The 21,149-nt window shown below is 43.9% G+C and overlaps 1 protein-coding gene across 12 annotated transcripts in view; it reads right to left on the reverse strand.

Moving 5' to 3' along the window:
* The window catches only part of KIF13A (kinesin family member 13A), a 243,192-nt gene that overhangs the window by 33,044 nt on the left and 188,999 nt on the right, over positions 1-21,149 (reverse strand). For all 12 annotated transcript variants that reach the window (XR_011388751.1, XM_008274127.4, XM_070074313.1 and 9 more), the window contains 9 exons: positions 19,002-19,215; positions 15,182-15,344; positions 12,125-12,265; positions 11,269-11,418; positions 9,451-9,612; positions 8,753-8,926; positions 2,229-2,380; positions 1,016-1,148; positions 680-826 (listed from right to left, as the gene is read on the reverse strand). Coding sequence is in view for 11 of the 12 variants with exons in the window: in XM_008274127.4 (XP_008272349.1) it covers positions 680-826; positions 1,016-1,148; positions 2,229-2,380; positions 8,753-8,926; positions 9,451-9,612; positions 11,269-11,418; positions 12,125-12,265; positions 15,182-15,344; positions 19,002-19,215 (1,436 nt within the window). In the remaining variant the exon portion in view is untranslated. The remainder of the gene's footprint in view (positions 1-679; positions 827-1,015; positions 1,149-2,228; positions 2,381-8,752; positions 8,927-9,450; positions 9,613-11,268; positions 11,419-12,124; positions 12,266-15,181; positions 15,345-19,001; positions 19,216-21,149) is intronic.

The following is a 21,149-nucleotide window of genomic DNA, read 5'->3' on the forward strand; positions in this document are numbered from 1 at the left end:
ATGAAGGCGATCGGAGGGAGGCAGTTCCCTGTCACAGCAGTGACGGGGCCAAGCGGAACACACTCACTCTCCCCCATGCCAGATTCATATCAGGAGGGAAACTGGGGTCATGGTGAAGCACAGACAGTCTTCTAGGCCACTGGGGACAAGTTCTGAAGTGCTCTCACTGGTTATGTGAAGATCAATTCTTAGGGCTTTATTTTTTAAAATGAGAACATAAGATGTAGGCAATGAATTTTAATGGGCAAAACTGATCATGAGAACAGCTTTTAGTTTTAAAAAAAATTAGTCAAGCTTTGAAACGAGTGGTTAATTATAACAGTGTAGGGAGGCAATTTTATGATGTAAATAAAAGGGGATCAGGCCAGAGAACAATGCCAAACATCCGACATCATATTTTGGACCAGATATTAACCTGCCTAAAGTGAATGACTGCCAAAGCATTAATGTGTGTTTATAAATAAGAGTAGTACTCATCAACAGTAAGCAAATGGTATTTTAATCTTAAGAAAGGAAAAGGGCAATGGATGAAAGTGTAAATAAGGAGAGGGTACACTTCTATGGTTAAGGCAAGGCAAGAGTCCTGTTATACACCCTAATAGGTTCCCATCAGGATCATTAGCTGCCTTCTGCGTTAACCAGTCTTCGCTAAATATTATGTCAAATCTTTCCGTCTTACCTGGTAACTGTCCAGCCCCCTCTGGAGTTTGGTGGACCTGGCAGTTACGCAGCCGATGGACACCGACAGGATGGCTTCCACCATAAGAGGCAGTGTCCCCGAGTGCTGCACAGGCTTCACGGTGACTTGCACTCTACGGGAATGACCCTGCAGAGGCGGGGAGGGAGGGCAGAGAGGGTGCCGGTAATGGGAACGCGGAGGGATATGGGAGACAGGGAGGAAGAAAGGGAAGGCAAACAGGGAACGAAGGTACAGACAATTAGAAGACTCCCAGGAACCGTGTGAAGGAAGGGCCAGGGAGGAAAACAAGAAAGAAACCAAAACCAAACTCGGTACCTGTCGGAGTTGAAAGATGCCGCCCGTGTTGACATCTTTTGCCTGATGCAGTTCCACCGCCGCATACTCCCCTAACTCGTTCAGTTCTAAGATGGAGATCCACATCTCGATCCTGCGGGTCACTTCATTCCACCTGCAAAAGCACATCGCGTGCGACAGCAGGGTCACCGTCCAGGCGCAGTGCATGGAGCATACTGAGCCCCCTCACTGCACACTTACTGTGTGTTAGGGAGAGCGCCATGAATGCCGTACAGATTGTTTCCTTGCTGAGCTCTCAAACAGCTCTTTGGTGTTGGATCTTTTTATTTTGTGGAGGCATAACTTAGATTCAGTGAAATCCCCACTGTAACCCGACCCCCACCACTACTCAGAAGATCCGCTCACCCCCTTCCCATTCAGTTCCCACACCCCAGTAGCACAGAGATCAGTTCTGCCTGTGCCAGATCTTCACATAAATGGAATTCTGCAGCCTGGGCGCTTTTGTGGTCTGGCTTCCTTCCCTCAGCATAATGTCACCGAGATACACGTACATGGACATCAACCGCTCCTTTTTAGGAAGGCTCAGTACTAGTCTGTCATTCGGATAATCCCACAATTTGTTTACTTGTTCACCCACTGGAGATCTCCTGGGTTGTTTGCAGTTTGGGTTTACTGTGAACCAAGTTTTGGTGAACACCTGTATGCAGCTGTAACAGACTTAGGTTTTCATCTTTCTCAGGTAAATGCCCAGGACTGGACAGCTGAGTCCCAGAAGAGGCAAATGATCAGCTTTACCAGGAACTGCCACTTCACCGCCAGACTGTGACTCGTCTGTTCAATTCCAGACCAACGTGTTTTGATGAGCATTGGCTCTTATTTGTTTTTCTCCTATGCTTCCTGGGGTCTGAGAACCAGTGACTCAGAACTGTGATGTGATGTGGTCCTCCTGCTTTCTTCTTTTATACTTCTAGCTTTCAGTTTAAGGTTATGATCCTATCACCAATAGATTTTCAGTCTCTTGCTGGAACAACTTTTCTTTCCCCCTTGAATTTCTCTTGTGCCCAACAGTTTCTTCTAGCATTCCCATTTCACAAAGGAAGAAACGGGCTCTGGGATGTTAAGCAGCTTGGCCACAGTAACAGTGGCAAGTCCCAGGGTTTACAGCCCGTATTCCTAAGCCCTGTCCAGGTCCTCGTCTTGACCCTGTGTCTGAAGCTCACAGCCCAGTACACACCTATCATACAATGTTCTTGTCTTAGCGTGAAGAGAATCCACTTCCCAGATGGAGCTCCCGTTCCCAGCGCACCGGTGGCCCCACACTTCAATCGCCAGGGCTCCATCTGAAATGAACTCCAGGAATTCCTCTGTTACGTTCACCACGAAGTCCTAGGAGAAACAGGAGGGAGAGAAGCACAAAAAGAACTGTGCATAAAAGAGGCTGTGAAGTTTCCTTTTCACCTTTGAATGGAATACACCTGTACTCTGGAGGCCACTAGGCTGATCTCAACCTTAAACCCATCTCTTCAGTGTAGTAGACTACAATAATAATAATAATAATAATAATAATAATAAAAAACAGAGAATATGCACATCTGCATAGGAAACTATAAGGTAATTTAATTCAGCATCTTTCTTCTACGAATGAGGAAACCCAAGAAAGCAACTTGTTCAAAGTCTTGCTTGTTGTCAGCTGTAGAGCTCAACCTACATTCCTTTGCTCCTGGCTCATTCTTAGGCACACAGTGTCACTCTGGTTTCCTGCTGGCACAGAATAATTCAATAGGCACAGACTAATCACAGAATTAAACCTTCTCTGATTATCTTCATGACTTTATGTTCTTGCTCTTAAGCTCTCGCACCCCAGCTCCTCATTCCAAAAACACAAAGCACTGCCTGTGAGGAGGTAAGTGCTGAGGTGACTGTGCAGTGTGGCACATCACCTAGAACCATGCAGCAGCCACGAAGCCAGGCCAGTCTTCCCACGAGCCTCTCCGAGGGATTCTGGTGGGGACAGCTCTCTGACTCTCGATTTTTGGAAACAGCTGTGCTATACTGATTTCACTTTACACTATCTATATTCTTATTCATTTTACTTAGAGACAGATTGAGAATTTTAGAAAAAGGAAAAGCCTAGTGATCATTAGTATAATCTCTACATTTTAGAGATGAAAAACCTCCCAGGTCACAGAGTGAACCAAGGGGCTCCAGGCTAGTATTTATTAAAACAGTTGTTAAGCAGAATGCACTGAAGAGTCAGATCTCAGCCTCCTAAATAAGTAACTTTGTTGATCCAAAGAAATATGGGGAACATTTCAAAGAAAATTTGAGAAAAAACAACACAATAATTAATAAAGATTTTGAGGGGTGAGTGTTTGGCACAGTGGTTAAGACGCCTCTTGGGATGCCTGCATCCCAAATCAGAGTGCACTGGTTTGAGCCCCGTTCCGCTTGTGATTTCGGCTGCTTGCTAATCATATCCTGGGAGCAGCAGTTGATGGCTCCAGTGCTTGGGTCTCTGCCATCCGTGGAGTAGACCTGGATGGAGTTTTGGGCTCCTGGCTTCACTTTGGCCAAGCCCTGTTTGTTGTGGGCACCTGGGGCATGAATCAGGGGATGGAAAGTCTGTCTCTGCCTACCTTGCAAATAAATAAAAATAAAAACAAATATCTCGGAAAGTTTTTGAGAGGGGCCAGAGCTGTGGCACAGAAAGTTAAACCTCCACCAGCAGTGCTTGAGTCTCCAGTGCTCCATCTCCAGTCCAGCTCTCTGCTAAGGCACCTGCGAAAGCAGTGGAACCAGGCCCAAGTCCTTAGGCCCTCGCACCACATGGAAGACCTGGAAGAACTCCTGAATCCTGCCTTCAGATCGGTCCAGCTCTGGCCATTGTGGCCATTTGGGTGGAAGATCCCTCTCTCTCTCTCCATCTTTCCCTCTCTCAGTAACTGTGCCTTTAAAGTAAATAAATCTTTTTTTTTTTTTAAAGATTTATTTTATTTATTTGAAAGAGTTACAGAGAGAAATAGAGACAGAAAGAGAGGTCTTCCATCTGCCGGTTCACTCCCCAGATGGCCGCAACGGCCAAAGCTGTGCCGATACAAAGCCAGGAGCCAGGAGCTTCTTCCGGGTCTCCTATGTGGGTGCAGGGGCCCAAGGACTTGCGTCATCTTCTACTGCTATCCCAGGCCATAGCAGAGAGCTGGATCAGAAGAGGAGCAGCTGGGACTAGAACTGGCACCTATATGGGATGCTGGTGCTTCAGGCCAGGACTTTAACACATTATGCCACAGCACCGCCCCCTAAATAAATAAATCTTTAAAAAATACAAAAAGTAAACTATTTTGAGAAACAGAACTAAGTGAATACAGGTAATGAAACATCAGAGATTTGTTTTCAGAAGAAAGACTTGACAGTCTTTAGAGGTGGTGATATGAGTTTGTTTTCTAAGTGTAGAATCAGGAAAAACTGGCACAATTTGCAAAAAAAAGGGTCATGAATACCTATTAAGAATTGACCTGGGTATCCAAAAGACTCCAATGACAGACTATTGGAATTCATAATAGGAACTTCTAAGATCAATCCCATTTATAATAGCTATAAAAAATTAAATACCTTGGAATAAATTTAACCAAGGATGTCAAGGATCTCTATAATGAGAATTTTTGTAATTATAAGTAGAATGTTTTATACATTAAAGAAATAGAAGATGACATTAAAAAATGGAAAAATCTTCCATGTTCATGGATTGAAAGAATTAGTCTCATCAAAATGTCTATAATACCAAAAGCTATTTATAGATTCAATGCAACCCCAGTCAAACTACCAATGACATTCTTCACAGATCTAGAAAAAATGATGCTAAAAATTCATACGGAAATACAAGAGGCCCTGAATAGCTAAAACAATTTTATACAACAAAAACAAAGCCGAAGGCATCACAATACCAGATTTCAGGACATACTATAGGACAATTATAATCAAAACAGCCTGGTACTGGCACACACAAAAAGAAGACATTTAGACCAATGGAACAGAACAGAAACTCCAGAAATCAACCCAACATCTACAACCAACTTACCTTTACAAAAGAGCTAAAATCAATCCTTGGAGCAAGGACAGTCTCTTCAACAGATGGTGCTGGGAAAAATGGATCTCTGCATGTGTAAGTATGAAACTATACCTGATACCTTACACAAAAATCCACTCAAAATGGATCAAAGTCCTAAATCTATAAGCCAATACCACCAAATTACTAGAGAACATTGGGGAAACGCCACAAGACATTGGCATAGGCAAAGACTTCTTGGAAAAGACTTCAGAAGCACAGGCAAGCAAAGCCAAAACTGACAAATGGGATTACATCAAGTTAAGCTTCTGCAATGCAAAAGCAAAGTGAAGCCGGTGCTGCGGCTCACTAGGCTAATCCTCCACCTTGCGGCGCTGGCACACCAGGTTCTAGTCCCGGTCGGGGTGCCGGATTCTGTCCCGGTTGCCCCTCTTCCAGGCCAGCTCTCTGCTGTGGCCAGGGAGTGCAGTGGAGGATGGCCCAAGTACTTGGGCCCTGCACCCCATGGGAGACCAGGAGAAGTACCTGGCTCCTGCCATCAGATCAGCGCGGTGCGCCGGCCGCGGTGGCCATTGGAGGGTGAACCAACGGCAAAGGAAGACCTTTCTCTCTGTCTCTCTCTCTCTCACTGTCCACTCTGCCTGTCAAAAAACAAAACCAAACAAACAAAAAAAAGCAAAGTGAAGAGGCAACCAACAGAATGAGAGAAAATATTTGCAAACTATGCAACTGAAAAAGGGTTAATATCTAGAATCTATAATGAGCTCAATAAATTCAATAACAAAATAAACAATCCAGTTAAGAAATGGGCAAAGGACTTTAACAGGCATTTTTCAAGAGAGGAAATTCAAATGGCCAACAGACATATGAAATAATGCTCAGCGTCACTAGCCTTGAGATAAATGCAAATCAAAACCACAATGAGGTTTCGCTTCACCCCAGTTAGGATCACTCTCATACAGAAATCAACAAACAACAAATGCTGGTGAGGATGTGGGGAAAAATGTACCCTAATCCATTGCTGGTGGGAATGTAAACTGGTTCAGCCACTGTGGCAGACAGTATGGAGATACCTCAGAAATCTGAATATAGACCTGCCATATGACCCAGCCATCCCTCTCCTGGGAATTTACCAAACCAAATGAAATCAGCATATGAAAGAGTTATCTGTAACCACATGTTCCTTGCAGCTCATTTCATAATAGCTAAGATGCAATCAACCCAGATGTCCATCAACTGAAGAAATTATGGCATACGTACATTACAGAGTACTACTTAGCTGTAAAATACTTACTGTAAAAACAAAAAATGAAGTCCTGTCTTTTTTTTTTTTAAAGATTTATTTATTTGAAAGAGTTACATAGAGAGAGAAGGTGAAGGCAGAGAGAGAGAGAGAAGAGAGAGAAATCTTCCATTCACTGGTTCACACCCCAATTGGACGCCAACAGCCGCAATCTGAATCTGTGTGTGAAACGCACACATCTGAAGCCAGGAGCCAGGAGCTTCCTCTGGGTCTTCCCATGTGGGTGCAGGGGCCTGAGAACTTGGGCCATCTTCTACTGCTTTCCCAGGCCATAGCAGAGAGTTGGATCAGAAGTGGAGCATCCAGGACTCGAACCAGCACCCATATGGGATGCGGCACTGCAGGCATCAGCATTAGCCTGTACACCATAGTGCCAGCCCCTGAAATCCTGTCTTTTGGAACAAAATGGATGCAACCAGAAACCATTATACTTAGCCAGTCCCAAAAAGACAGATATCATGTTTTCCCTGACAGGTAACTAACAGGGTACCTAAAATGCAACGTATTGGAGTAAAATGGACATTTTGAGATTCGATGATTGTTTATGGCCCTTTTCTCTTCTGTTGAGGAAAAGTGTTTTTTCCTTCATACTATTTGTTGAACTCTTTTACTTAGTGTAGGGTTAACCTTACAACAATTAAGTAAACTGAAAGTAGATCTTTGTAAAAATTGAGAGGGAGAAGGAAGAAGGGCTGGAGTGTGGTTGGAAAGGTGTGAAGTATTACTATGTTCCTAAATCTATGCATACTAAATAAATGAAACTTGTATCATTTAAATAAAATTGTACTGGGAAAAACAAAATTACAGAGGACACAGTCTTTCAGAGATGACTTTTTGATTGTCCCCTGTTAAAATCAGGAAGGCAAGATGATGTCTCATGGTAGGTTCATCCAAATTTATCTTTACCATTTTATATTTTCTTTAAAAAGAATGCTATGGGGGCTGGTGCTGTGGTGTAGCAGGTAAAGTTGCCACCTGCAGTGCTGGCATCCCATATGGGCACCAGTTTGAGTCCTGGCTGCTCTACTTCCAATCCAGCTCTCTGCTATGGCCTGGGAAAGCAGTAGAAGATGGCCCAAGTCCTTGGGCCCCTGCACCCACTTGGGAGACTCAGAAGAAGCTCCTGGCTCCTGACTCCAGCTCCAACTGTTGTGGCCATTTGGGGAGTGAACCAGCCTATGGAAGATTTTGTCTCTGCCTCTCTGTAACTCTGCCTTTCAAATAAACAAATAAATCTTAAAAAAAAAAAAAAAAAAAGAAGAATGCTATGCTACTTTTAAAAGAAAATATCTACAGCAACCAACATGTTAAGATGCCACAATTCTGCAATATATATAGCTTGATCTCATTTTTGTGAAATGTTTTTAAGAAGTTATGTGTACGTAACATAAAAGTATGTCTGTATGCCTTTTTGTGTATGTGCACATATTTATCATATCCATTCAGAAGCTGTAGGACAGAGAAAATATTTTTTTAAAATATGTAGCAAACTGGGGCCAGCACTGTGGCGCAGTAGGTTAAGCCTCTGCCTGTGGCACCAGCATTCCATATGGGTATTGTTCAACTTCCAGCTGCTCCTCTTTCAATCCAGCTCTTTGCTTTTCACCTGGGAAGGCAGTGGAAGATGGCCCAGGTGCTTGGACCCCTGTACCCATATAGGAGACCCAGAAGAAGCTCCTGGCTCTTGGCTTTGGATGGGCCCAGCTTTGGCCATTGTGGCATTTAGGGGAGTAAACCAGCAGACGGAAGACCCTTCTCTCTGTCTTTTCCTCTGCCTATAACTCTGCCTCTCAAATAAATACAAATAAAAATCTTTTAAAAAAAAAAAAGAATTTGAAAATCAAACTGAATAATTCTGCATTTACTCATAAAAATAAGTAGTAAATTGTCATTGGTGGTTACACCGCCGGGGAGTAAGCATTCAGATTTTATTTTAAATATTTCTAAATTATTTGATTTTTTAATGATGTACATTTTGAGGTTACAAAGTTCAGGAAAATAGTACATTTAACAAAAAGTCTTATGGAGAAAATGTCTAAGTTATAAATAGCATTTTTTAAAAAAATTATTTGTGAGGCAGAGACAGAGAGAAAGATCACCCTCTGCTCGTTCGCTCCCCAATGCCTGTAATAGCTGGTAAAGGTACTGAGGTAGGGATCAGGGGTGCAATCCAGGTCTCCCACCTGGGTGGCAGAAACCCAACTACCTGAACTACCTTCCAGGCTCTACATTGGCAGTAAGCTGGAGTCGGAGCTGGGAACTGAACCCAGGTTCTCTGATGTGGGTGGTGAGTGTCTTAAGCACTAGGCCAAAGGCATGTGCCACAAGCAGAGTTGTAGACTCTGCCTGATCCTCTGCCCCCATGTGGCTCACTCTGCAGTGGAGTTCGTACCTTGCAGTGAGAGAAGGTCACCGTGTACTGGGCATCCTTGGACTGTGGTGAAGGCACGTCTGGGTCCACCACTGGGGCGGCCACTGTAGGCTCACACTGGTCCCAGAACGTGTACTGACAGAAGACAAAATTCGACAGGCTTAAGGGCAGCCCAGTTGCCTCTTTAATTTTCACCTGAAGAGACAAAAAAGAAAAAATTGCAATTATAATGCCCATAAAGGAAACACTAAACTACACATTTTCTAATTTCAGTTATATCAAATTTAAGAATAGGTGAGAAAGTAAATTAGTAAATCAGTCATCTATTTGACTTCTGAAAATATTTGAAACCATTGCATTAAGGGGTTTTTCATCATGAAATCTGTGCCATACTTCTGTAACTACACTGTGTAAACTTGGCCGCAAACGCACACCTCCCTGTGAGATCGTCCTAACGAATGAGTTTCTGATACAGATGCAGTCTTAACCAGAAAACATAATTCACTAAGCAACATGTGTTCCTTGCATGCCAAATACATAAAGACTTTGGAAACTTCACACAACCGTCATCAGTGGGAAAAATGACTGTCTGCCACCATATCTGTTGTCAGGAAATTTAAGTTTTACTCTGTGGGTGAGAAGCACTCATGAGACGTCTTACAAAATAGTTTTGCACCAAAAGGTGACTCCTAGGCGCCCTGTCAGGAGCATCCTCTCACCCGGCACGTCAGTTTCTTGACGCGATGGATGATCTCCCCACTGCTGTCCACGACTTCAAGGCTCCCACTCTCACTGGAGTTCTCTGAAGAGTCGTCCTCCACCACACGCTCCGGGACAGCTCCAGTAACACGCATCACTTCCACGTGGAGGCGTCCTGCTACCTGGGGCAAGGAACCAGAGCACCATGGAGCTAAAAGGCATCCCCGGGCCACAGCAACCTGACATCGACACCCAAGTGCACCACTCCGGTGAGCAGCTCTCTGCTTGGCCATCTCCAGCAACGGGAAACCACCACTCTCATTGCCCCTCTGATAGATCTGCCAGAATCTGCATCCCTACAACTTGCCTTCTGGGACCATCCTCAGTCTTACCCTTGAGTCTCCCTACTTGTCTTCTTGTCCAATGTTATCAACTAATTTCTCTCAAGTCTTTGGCATTAATGTCAACTGCTATGTGTACGTTGGGTCTGAGCTATGAGCCCCTATTTAAAATGCCCACCTTAAACCCAGGAAAAGCTTGGAGGCAGCTTTTGTTTTCCACCTGGAACAATCTAGCATTCATGTCTGTCCACATATTCATTCATGCATTCAGTGGTCAAATGTGTCATTACCTTACTCGTTTGCTTAAATGCCTAGCCTCACCGGAATACTGAGATAAAGACCTGTTCTCGGCTGGCACAGAACTCAGTCAAGAGGGAAGACAGAGAAGTCAAAATCTAGCAACAACTATATAAGCGAGTTGCTGTAACACAGACCTGTGCAGGTCGTCATGGGAGTAAATTCACCATAATTGTGCCCAGCTCTGTGACCACGATGGTGGCCATACACAGCTGTTCTCTCAAGAGAAGGGAATGGATCTAGGCTCTGAGTGGGGCTGGGAGCAAGCTGAAGTAGGAGCTTGTGGGGTGGGTGAACCTCTTCCAGGAAGAACAGCATAAACAAAGTCATGCAGCTATGAAGAAACCATTTGTTTATTTGTTTGTTTGTTTATTTCATAAGAGTTACAGAGAGAGATGGAGAGACAGAGAGATATTCCATCCATTCGTTTACTCCCCAGATGGCTGCAAAGGCCAGCACTGCACCAGCTTGAAGCCAGGAGGCAGGAGCTTCATCCAGGTCTCCCACACGGGAGTAGGGGCCCCAGAAACTTGAGCCATCCTCCTTCGCTTTTCCCAAGCCCATTAGCAGGGAGCTGGATTGGAAACAGTTCAAGTGTGTATGTTACTGAAGAAAGGATGTTGTTACATTGAAAATATAAATATTGGTTGACAAAATGGGTAAAATTAAAAAAAAGTTTTGAACTTGAACATTTCCTGAAATGTCTTAGACCCATAGGTCAATATACCTCATAACTGAAATGTAAGTTTAAAAGAAATGTGTATGTGTGTGTGTGTGTGTGTGTGTGTAACAATGAGTTATTTAAATTGTTTTCTTTGAATATTTCGATTGCAAAGTAATTCTTCCAAGTTGTATCTTGAAACTACTTTGGGGCAAGTAAGGAATATATCACAAAGGTCTGAGATGACCTTTAAAAAGAGAAATGAACACAGGACACAGAGCTAAATCTGGTTTCCAAAGCATTTCCAGTTTGATCAAAACAACAAAAACTTGAAAGGCAAACATAAAACATGCTATAGTAATCTTTTATGACCATGAATTAATTCTGATAATTTCTACTAACACCACTGATTAGTAGAGAAAAACGAATGAAAATTCAGCTGCCCTAGTTTCTAGATCTACCTTAAGAAATAGCTCAAATGGAAAAAAACAGCCCCCACCCCTGGAGGGTTGTCACTGTCCGGAGCGGCCTGTCCTCACCTCCCCCTGCTGGCTGATGATAGGAACTGCATACTGAAGCTTCACATCGCAGAAGAGGCACTCGAGGAACACGTTGGCCACCCCGATTAGGTTGTGATTCTCCTGGGCTTCGTAGAAAGGGTCGCCTCGTTTCCCGTAGAGTCTCTTTGCCTGAGTGGTAAGGACAGGCCAGTAGGAAACAAAACATTAATTTAAATCAGATTATTTAGCATTAGCATTATTCAAAAGCAATTTTTAAGGAAGCGTTTATCCAAACACACAAGAAACTTGGCACATGTCACATGAGTAAAACAAAATCCACACGTGGGAGGGGCCTGTGTGGTGGGGAACTAAGTGACACCTGTCTGTCATCCCGTCAAGTCCTGCCTGCAGGCTGTCCCTCCTCGCTCCCCGTGCTTCCCCTCATCTCCTCTGCTGACTTTCACTTCTGTTCTTGACATCTGAAAAATGGATTACGCACACTAAGATTACTCTCAGTGAGGCACCAGCTGCGATCAGAGCTTAGGGCACGGTAACATAAGCTGATGAATACAAAATCCATGCTTGGCATCAGCTAAGCCGATTTTTCACATTGACAAAGCAGCACCCATTCACTTCATTCTACTTAAGATGGAGTAAGGATGGAGCCAAGTAAGAATCTGCTGCACGTTCTCTTCACTTGGTTTCCATCTGTGTGGGGATTGCTTGTTGTGTTACTCATCCAACTTAGCAAGCCTTCCAACACTGCCTTCACTTTATTTCCCTAAGGTAAATGCCCGAAGCCTCACAGCCATGGGTGTGAATGTGTGTGTGTGTGTGTGTGTGTGTTCTCTGCTTTTAACATAACTGGATCTCCGTTTATATATTGCCTTTTTACCTCAGGAACTTTTTCCTTCCATTCTTGATACAGGTCTCGCATGTCAATCAATTTATTCTCCAGCTTTTCGATGGTCCAGATTTGGGTGCTCTTTCCTTTCCTCCTCACTTGGATGGCTGGCTCGCTCACGATGGCACCTCTCTGCACAGCGAGGAAAAACAGCCACAGTGAACACTGCCATCACGTCTCCTCCCTCTTTGTAAAGGGTTTATGGAGCTATTATAGATGATATCCAGAAAACAGTTTGGCTCTGGGACAAGTTGCTACATCGACCAGCACCAAAGCTAGAAAGTAGTTAGAAAAATGCCTAGGATTCTCTTTTTTTGACTGTTAAAGCAATAAATATATTTAAGTAGTAAGTCTGCAAAATACCTAAATGTATACAAAGAAGATAAAATTCTACCACCTAGAGAATAATTTACTTTACTTTTTATCTCATGTATATTCACACACACACTTTTTGTTACAATGAGGACCAAACAAAAATCTAAGTTCTTATCCCAATCATCTTTTTTATATCGATATTTTGATCATTTCTTGGAGTCTTCAAAAATTCTTCATAAACATTATTTTTAGTGGCAATATAGCTATCCATCATACAGATTTGCCACACGTTTGATGAGTTATTCTATTGTTCAATATCATGGTTGCTTCAAATTTTTCTGATAATAAAGGCTAGTATAATAAGTATCCCAGTAGGTAAAGGACATGCATCTTTATGCTCATTTCTAGGACTTTGCTCTGGGAGTAAATTTCTCAAAGAGGACCTACTTGGTCAAAAGACTAAACCCAAGGCCAGCATTTGGCATGGTACTTAGCTCGTCAGTTGGGATGTCTGTATCTTATATCAGAGTTCTCTGCTTCTGATCCAGTTTCCTGCTACTGTGCACCCTGGGAGACAGCTGATTATGGCTCAAATATTGAGTGCCTGTTGCCCTTGTGGGAGACCCAGCTGGAGTTCCTGGCTCCTGATTTTAGCTTGGCCCAGCCCTGGCTGCTTGTCAGCATTTGAGGAGTGAACCAGTAGATGGAAGATCTTTTCATCTATCTCTGTCTGCCTTTCAAATAAAATGAAACAAACAAACAAAAAGATTAAACCCAGGGGTGGGTATTTAGCCTAGTGTTTATAAAATTTTTTTTGACAGGCAGAGTTAGACAGTGAGAGAGAGAGACAGAGAGAAAGGTCTTCCCTCCGTTGGTTCACCCCCTAAATGGCCACTATGGCCGGTGTGCAGCACTGATCTGAAGCCAGGAGCCAGGCGCTTCCTCCCGGTCTCCCATGCGGGTGCAGGGCCCAAACACTTGGGCCATCCTCCACTACCTTCCCGGGCCACAGCAGACAGCTGGACTGGAAGAGGAGCAACCGGGACAGGACCAGTGCCCCAACCAGGAGCCACGGCGCTGGCCTATAAAATTTTTTTTTAAGATTTATTTTATTTATTTGAAAGGCAGAGTGACAGAGAGTGAGTGAGCGAGGTTTTATCCATTAGTTTACTCCCCAAATGACTGTGATGGTCAGGACTGGGCCAGGTTGAAGCTAGAAGCCAGGAACTCCAGCTGGGTCTCCCACATGGTTGTCAGGGGTCCAAGTACTTGGGCCATCTTCCACAGCTTTCTCAGACACATTAGCAGGGAGCTGGATCAGCAGCAGAGAAGCCAGGAGTAGAACCAGTGTTCCGACATGGGATCTGGTGATGCTGGAGGCAGCTTATCCTGATGCGGCACAGTACTTAACAATGGTTAAGATGCCTGTGTCCCACACTGGATGTAATACCTGGGTTCAGCTCCCAGCTCTGGCTCCTGACTGCAGCTTTCTGTTAATGTATGTCCTGGGAGACAGCAACAATGACTCAAGTAATTGGGTCTCTGCCACCTATGTGGGAGACTTGGACTGCATTCCTGGATACTGGCTTTAGCCCCAGCCCAGCCCTGGCTGTTTCAGACTTTTGTGGGAGTGAACCAGAAAACAGGGGCTGTTCTGTATGTCTGTCTCCTCCTAAAAATAAGTGGAATAAAAAAAAGAAGACAACTGATGGATAAGATGCTCCCTGATTCACCTTTTTCTTGCTTGTTGGAAGAAAAATGAATGGATAAAATAAATTTTCTTAGGAGTTTCTCACTATAGCAAAAATTCTCCAAGTTGAAATGATAGGAAACTTCCAAATGGCCTCAGAGTCTTCTGTGTATGTAAACACAGGAATCATAAACATCTTTGGATCTTATGGAATTCACTCCTATTAAGGTACTCTGACAACATACACATATTCCCCATTTCAGAAGGGGACATTTATGTGCAAGGCAAAGCAGGCAGGGCTACTTATATACAAGGGAGTCTTCAAACAGCTCATGGAAAATGAATATAAAAAACTATGCATAGATTTCAACATTGCATTACATACAAATAAATTTACCTTTCAATTCCATTTTCCACAACTTTTTAAAGTATCTTTCTATATTTTTTGTTTCATTGTTTTAAAGCATTGAAATTAGCAAGTCTTTCAGTTACCAAGAGCCTGTATATTCTGCCTGTCATATATCTAAGGGCATCATTTAAATAGCATTACCCAAGGAAGTCTTAAAAAGAGCTGTGCTAGTTCATAGTTCATATTGGGATCACTTCCAGGATGCATTACAGTATGTGCCACTGTACCTCTCACTCTCATTTTTCTTTCTTTTTTTATGATCTATTTATTTGAAGGGAGGGAGAGATGAGAGAGAGATAGAGACAGAGGGAGGGAGAGAGAGAGAGAGAGAGAGAGGGAGAGAGAGAGAGAGAGATCTTCCATTTGCTGGTTTTCTACCCAAATGGCTGCAACAGCCAGAGCTGGGGCTGGGCCAGGCCAAAGCCAGGAGCCTGCAAGTCTATCTGGGTCTCCCATGTGGGTGACAGGGGCACAAGTATTTGGGCCATCTTCTGCTGCTTTCCCAAGAATTTAGCAGGCAGCTGGATCAGAAGCAGAGCAGCCAGGAGCTGAATGGGTGCTCAGACTTGGGATGCTGGCATCACAGACATCAGCTTAGTCTGCTGTGCCACAACACCATTGAGGACACTCTTACCTTTCTGTTGGCACTGAGGTTTGCAGCAGGGATCTGAAGAGTCACTTGGTAATCAGTGAGTTTGCTCATTTCCTCAGCTAAGAAATTCGCCTCCCTCACTAAGGTATTAGCTTTGACCAGCTGCTCTCGCAGTTTAGCCAGGCTCTGCCGGAAGAGTTCGTCCCTGGGGTGGCGTGGAAAAGGAACAAGAACATCTAAAAGAAAACTGCAATCCTGTTGCTAAATGAGCAGTCTCAGAGAAAACAGCAGAAAACTCCCATTAGGCCATATTTTCCATCCTATTTTACCAGGTCACCTCTGATCCTTCCCTTTGCCTACAATTGGCTACCTGCTGCGAACCACGACTGGAGAGTGAATTGTGAAACCAGGTCTTACATACACAGCATTGGAAAATGACCAAATTTTGACAAGAAGATGCACAAAAACAATACAGAGACCCTTCAGGTAAAAGTAATGACTACAGCCTTTGTGTGCTGCAGAATGGCGGGTGATGGGATTGGCAGGTGACAAAGACCTGGAGTTAGGGGAGGAAAGTGAATGACGTGATTTCCTCCGTTGGTAAGAGTCATGCACGCTAAGGCACCTCTGCAGCAGCAGGAATTCTTTTTGTTCAATTCCACACAATAGCATTTGTTGACAAAAAGCTCCAACACCTGACTTGGTCTAAGCCCTATTATCCAAGTCCTCTGCCTCCACAGCATTTGTCATGGCTATGACTTGGCATTTATTTGTATTACTATTGAACCAATGTCTCTCTCTCCCCTGCTGGGACCACTTTCTTTTTACTTGTCAAGTGTACCTGGCTCTAGGTCAAGTGCATGGCTCATTGTAGAGTACTGAAAAAAAATACTGACTATGTGAAAGAAAAAACACCTGTGGATTTCACACTTGGACCTGCAACAGCTCTGTGCCTCAAGGTGTAATTCCATTATTCTACCATGTGTGCACTCCCAGCCCTGATGTCACAGGAAAATGATGAGCTCACAGCTCCCAAGCCTCTACTCCTTTCTCATCACCTTAGAAACAACACAGGCAGCACATGGAGAGCATGTAAGATAAGGGCATTGGTCTTCCCAGCTCCTGAGACTGGATTCATCCAGTCTTCTCTTTTCTCTTTTCTACAGTTTTCCTTGGCTCCACCCAAACCTTGTTGTCTCTTTCCTTTGAATGAGCTCCTAACTCCCTCCCTTTCTCCTTTTTCATCATCTCTGGTTCACATCCCTTATACCCTCACAGTGCCCAGGCTCTTCTGCCTCCAACACAGGACATGCTTATGCGCAGTCTTAAGAGCCCCGCCTTCCCCAGGCCACTCTTTGGTACAAAGCATCACAGGGGCACTCTCCCATGGGATAAATCCCATTCAAGTCTGCCTATCTAGTAGTTTTGGACTAATTCTCCCTACTCCCATAGAAATCACCTCCTGGGCTGACACAGCAGTCCTCTTGCTGCCCTCCAATGGTCTTCCCTTCTCCATTGCTTCCTACCTGTTCATGCTGATCGCCCATCCACAGTTCCCTCCAGCTTCTCACTGCCTAGTCAGAAGGCGCCTTTCAAGCTCATCTGAAATCCTTCCTCTTCCAAAAACAATTCTGTAGGAAGACTCAATTCTACTGAGGTCCCACTCTGAACAACCTTGGCACTTACTGTGCACTTTGCTTTCTTGGCAATGACACACTTGCTTACCACGTCACCAAATTCACCCAATCCAAACATACATACAGTAATGACTGAATACTGCATTTGTGAGGACATGGTTCTAGCCACAAGGGATACTGCAGTGAATCAAACAGAGTCCCTGCCCTGGGGAACTTATTTTCCATGGGGAGGAGTTAGATGACAAATAAACATATCACAACACTTCTTATTGTTGAATAAAAGTATAATTTACCATTATGATTTAATTTCTATCTCGCTCTCATTTCCACTGTATGGAGAGAATAACCCACACCTGTGCTTCCTTTGTGATTCTCACTAGCTCTTAAATACACTTTGACTCTCAATTTTTCCCTCTTTATGTCAGTATTAGACCTCCATCATTTCAGAACTCATTGACATTTACTGACACTGAGTCCCAGCTTCTTACAGAACCACATATAATTAGTGAATCTTAATTTCAGCCAGTTGAAAATCTGGGTACATCAATGTTGTGACCATACTTGTCTCTTTGAGTGACATGCCCCAAATACCTTCTTCTCAATTCTTCCTGAATAATTTAAACTTCAAAGATAATCAGTCTAGAACTACAGGAAGTGAAAAATATTTTTTAGACATTTCACTGAATTGAAAACAACCCACTTTCACTTTTGTCTTTTATATTCTTTGGTAACTAGATCCTTTCTAGTGCAGTGGGTAAAATATACCAACGACCTTCAGCATACAGCTGGAGCTACTAGCTCAAAGGAAGTGTGGCAAATGTGGATCTTCAGAAAAGGAACCACCTGAGAACCTTGGTTTGTTTCACTGGGCACAGTAAAACATAAAGAGTAGCAAAATTAGGGTTAATTTTCAAGCTTCAGTATCCAGACAGCTGAACAGGTAGCTCCTGGGGAACATAGAACTGACTCTCTTCATGTAGCACAAACAAGTGCAGACAACTGCAGGCCTGTGAGTGCAGGGTAGGACATACCTTTTTCCTCTAAGGGTCATAACCCCTTGTCAGGCTCATCTCACTGGTAGTGAGAGACATGGACCAGTGACTCACCATGGCTTTGATCCCATTGCATTCACTCACCAGCTAACTGTCCTTGCATAAGCATCCAACCCCTCAGCCTCAGTTTCCTTTTGTGTAAGACAGGGGCAAATGTGGTAAAATGCAGCAGCAGCTGTGAGGGAGCCAGGACTGTAGACAAATCTTTGAGGGCCTGGCACATGATAAAAGCCCCATAAATGTTAGGTACTATTACTATTGCTAATAGTTATTACAGGAGCCAGCACTGTGGCCTGCAGTGTCAGTATCCCATATGGGTGCCGGCTCAAGTCCTAGCTCTTCCACTTCAGGTCCAGCTCCCTGCTAATATGCTTGGAAAAGCAGTAGAGGATGACCCAAGTGTTTGATCACTGAATCCACTTGGGAGACCCAGAAGAAGCTCCTGGCTTCTGGCTCAGACTGGCCCAGCTCCAGCCATTGCAGTCACTTGGGGAGTGAACCAGTGGTTGGACAATCTCTCTCTTTCTCTCTCTCTCTGCTTCAGCCTCTTTGTAACTCTGTCTTTTAAATAAAAAAGTAAATCTTTAAAAAATATAAAATAGTTATTATATCATGGGGTGATTAGTGGGACTGTAGACAGACCAGCATTTGAACTCTGGCATTTTCACTAAATGGGTGATTCAGGCAGGATTCTTAAACTCATGGCCCAGAGTACATGATGGGATGATAGTTCCCATGGCAGAGTTGTGGGGAGTTTTAAGTACATAACAGAAATTGGCAGAAGTCTTTATTGTGGTGCCTGTTGCTATGATCACCACTTCCTCACCACCATCTCCCTTGAGAGTTCTGACACAAACATTTTACAATTCACATTGAGTAGATTTGTCAATACTGAAGTTATATCAAAATAAAAACAAAGAAATAAAAAAACAAGGAAAAATGCTTTCGCGTTAAAGAAATATTGCTGGAGCGGGGCTGGGAGGTGTGGTCAGATTCCTGCAACAGCTAACACTGTGGCAAACAGGCTTATGTCCTCTCAAGGAAAAGCCAGTGGCCAGCAAAGCAGATACGGGACTGTATTTCCACTTCTAAGAAGTCTGTCTCCCTCCTATAGGCCTTGTGAGCCCCTCCCTGGAGCCCCGTGGCCCTGACGCCTCACCTCTGCGTCCTTACCTCTCCTCTGCCCACTGCGTAACCTGCTGCTGGGCCGTCTGGCTGCTGTAGGCCAGGCGGTCGGGGCCGCTGCTCGGTGGCTGCCTTTCGGGGGAGAGCTGCTGGCGGAGGCGCTGCAGCTCCCGCTCGTACATGAGCCGCTGTTCCTCCAGGGCACTCCTCTTTTCTTCCAGGTATTGCTTCTCCAGGACCTGAACCACGTTTTGAACTGGGTCTGGTGAGCCAAGAGACAAAGGCAAGGCGTCTTCAGAGTGGTAAAGCGAGAGGCAGCACCTGCGGCAGACTCAAGTCCGCAATCATGGCTTCCAGGAGAGGCCGGGCGGCCTCGCTGGAGGACACCTGCTCACAGCTGCCTCCCTCTGAACATTTTAAGAAAATGACCTCCACGCAGATGTTCTCTTATGTTACTGAGCACACCCCAATACTTAGATAGATCGTCAATCTACCACCAGCAGAAGATGGAGAAGTTTATGTCATCCTACCCACGGAAAAGCCAAACTTCAGGAAATCTAGGACGACTCCACAGATAAAACCATGTAAAATCTCATTTTTATGGTAGATTTCTATGCCTATTTATCATCGGGTTTGGTATCTGATGAAGGATTGATGGTTTTCACTACAAATCTTATTACCCTTAAATCTCTCTAAGGTGGGAGGAAATCTTATAAAAAAAAAAAAACGGACTGAGTTTATCTAACACTTGCAAAAGCAACAGATATGTGCCATTGGGTGAATGAGTGCAGACACCCTAGTAGACCTTGTTCAGCAAAGACGCTGGGACAATCAGAGGTGGCTGTGGTATGGGGGGGACCGACTCTAAAAGCTGACTGGCTGGGCAGAATAACAGTCCAGGAATGACTCATGAGCTGGATGCCATGCAGAGAGGAAGGCATGACCTCATGCACAGGGCAGAAAGTTTCTGATGTCCCTGTGCAGGTAGACTACAGGGAGCTGTGGAACGCGAAAGTCACCATCACAGCCAATCCTTCTGAGAGGCTGCTGGGACTCAGAGGAGATGCATTCTCAGACTAGCTTGGGATATTATTTCCTCCTTGCATACTTACACACTTGCTTGCTACTTGTAGCTACAGATTAGCTTCAATTTAATTTCCAGGAAAAAAGCTGGAAATTACAGTGACTCAGGAGGAAGTTTTGTATTACTTGATGATAGCTACAGACTGATGTTTCCAAAATACTCTATCAATTTGTGAAATAAGAATGTAAATTGTACTATTTTTCTATAGGAGCTGTAAAAGAAAAAGATAATATGTTAGCTTAAAAAAAGACTAAATAATACAAAACAAAAAGAAGCAGTTTTTTTAGAAGAATCACAAAGTATGCTCAGGATAGGTGAGTTATTTAATTAATAAAAAATAAAAAATGACAACCACAATGGAAACAGCAACTCTATTAGCTAATGGCTACACCCCAGGTGTGTGTGTGGGGGGGCCCTGTGCATGCATCATCTCACAAAAGCCTTGCAACAGACCTAGGGGTGGATTTCATTCCGATTTTAAAGATAAGGACATTGGAATTCAGCTGGCTGTCCTAAGATGACGCAGCTAACACACAATGGAGACAGGTTTTGAACTCAGATAAGTAATCAGCTAATAGGCTGGTGCAGGACATTAACTTGGGGAGAACTGACATAGGATTCTTACCCAATGTCTTCCTTAGAACTAGTAATGTCAAATATTGTTCCTTACTGCTATGAAATGCTAAGATTCAACATTTTTTCAAAGAGGCAGAATATTCTTCATACAGCCCTGACATAATGTGCCCAAGATATATCATTAATGGAAAAATAGACTAAAAACTAATGGAAAGTGAATAACAGACCTAAACGCCTTACACAAAGGCAGATCCTAGGTGTGTAAAACGCTTTCCACAGAACAACTGCCATGATTTGAACAGGATTTGGCTACCTGAACTCAAGCTGACGTCTCAACCCCAAAGTCTCCTGTTTAAGGGTCAATGGATTGACACTAAGGATGGATGAAGGGTGGAGAGACGTGACCCAGTTGTGGGGTCTGAAGGCGGGGTCTTTGGGAAGTGCTGGGACTGCATCAGGTTACTGAGGTGGAGTCCATGGTTGAATCATGGTGGCTTGATAAAGAGAGACACGTGGTTAGAGAGGATGAGTAAGCT

The sequence above is a fragment of the Oryctolagus cuniculus genome, chromosome 5 (genome assembly GCF_964237555.1).
Source record: "Oryctolagus cuniculus chromosome 5, mOryCun1.1, whole genome shotgun sequence".
NCBI lineage: Eukaryota > Metazoa > Chordata > Mammalia > Lagomorpha > Leporidae > Oryctolagus > Oryctolagus cuniculus.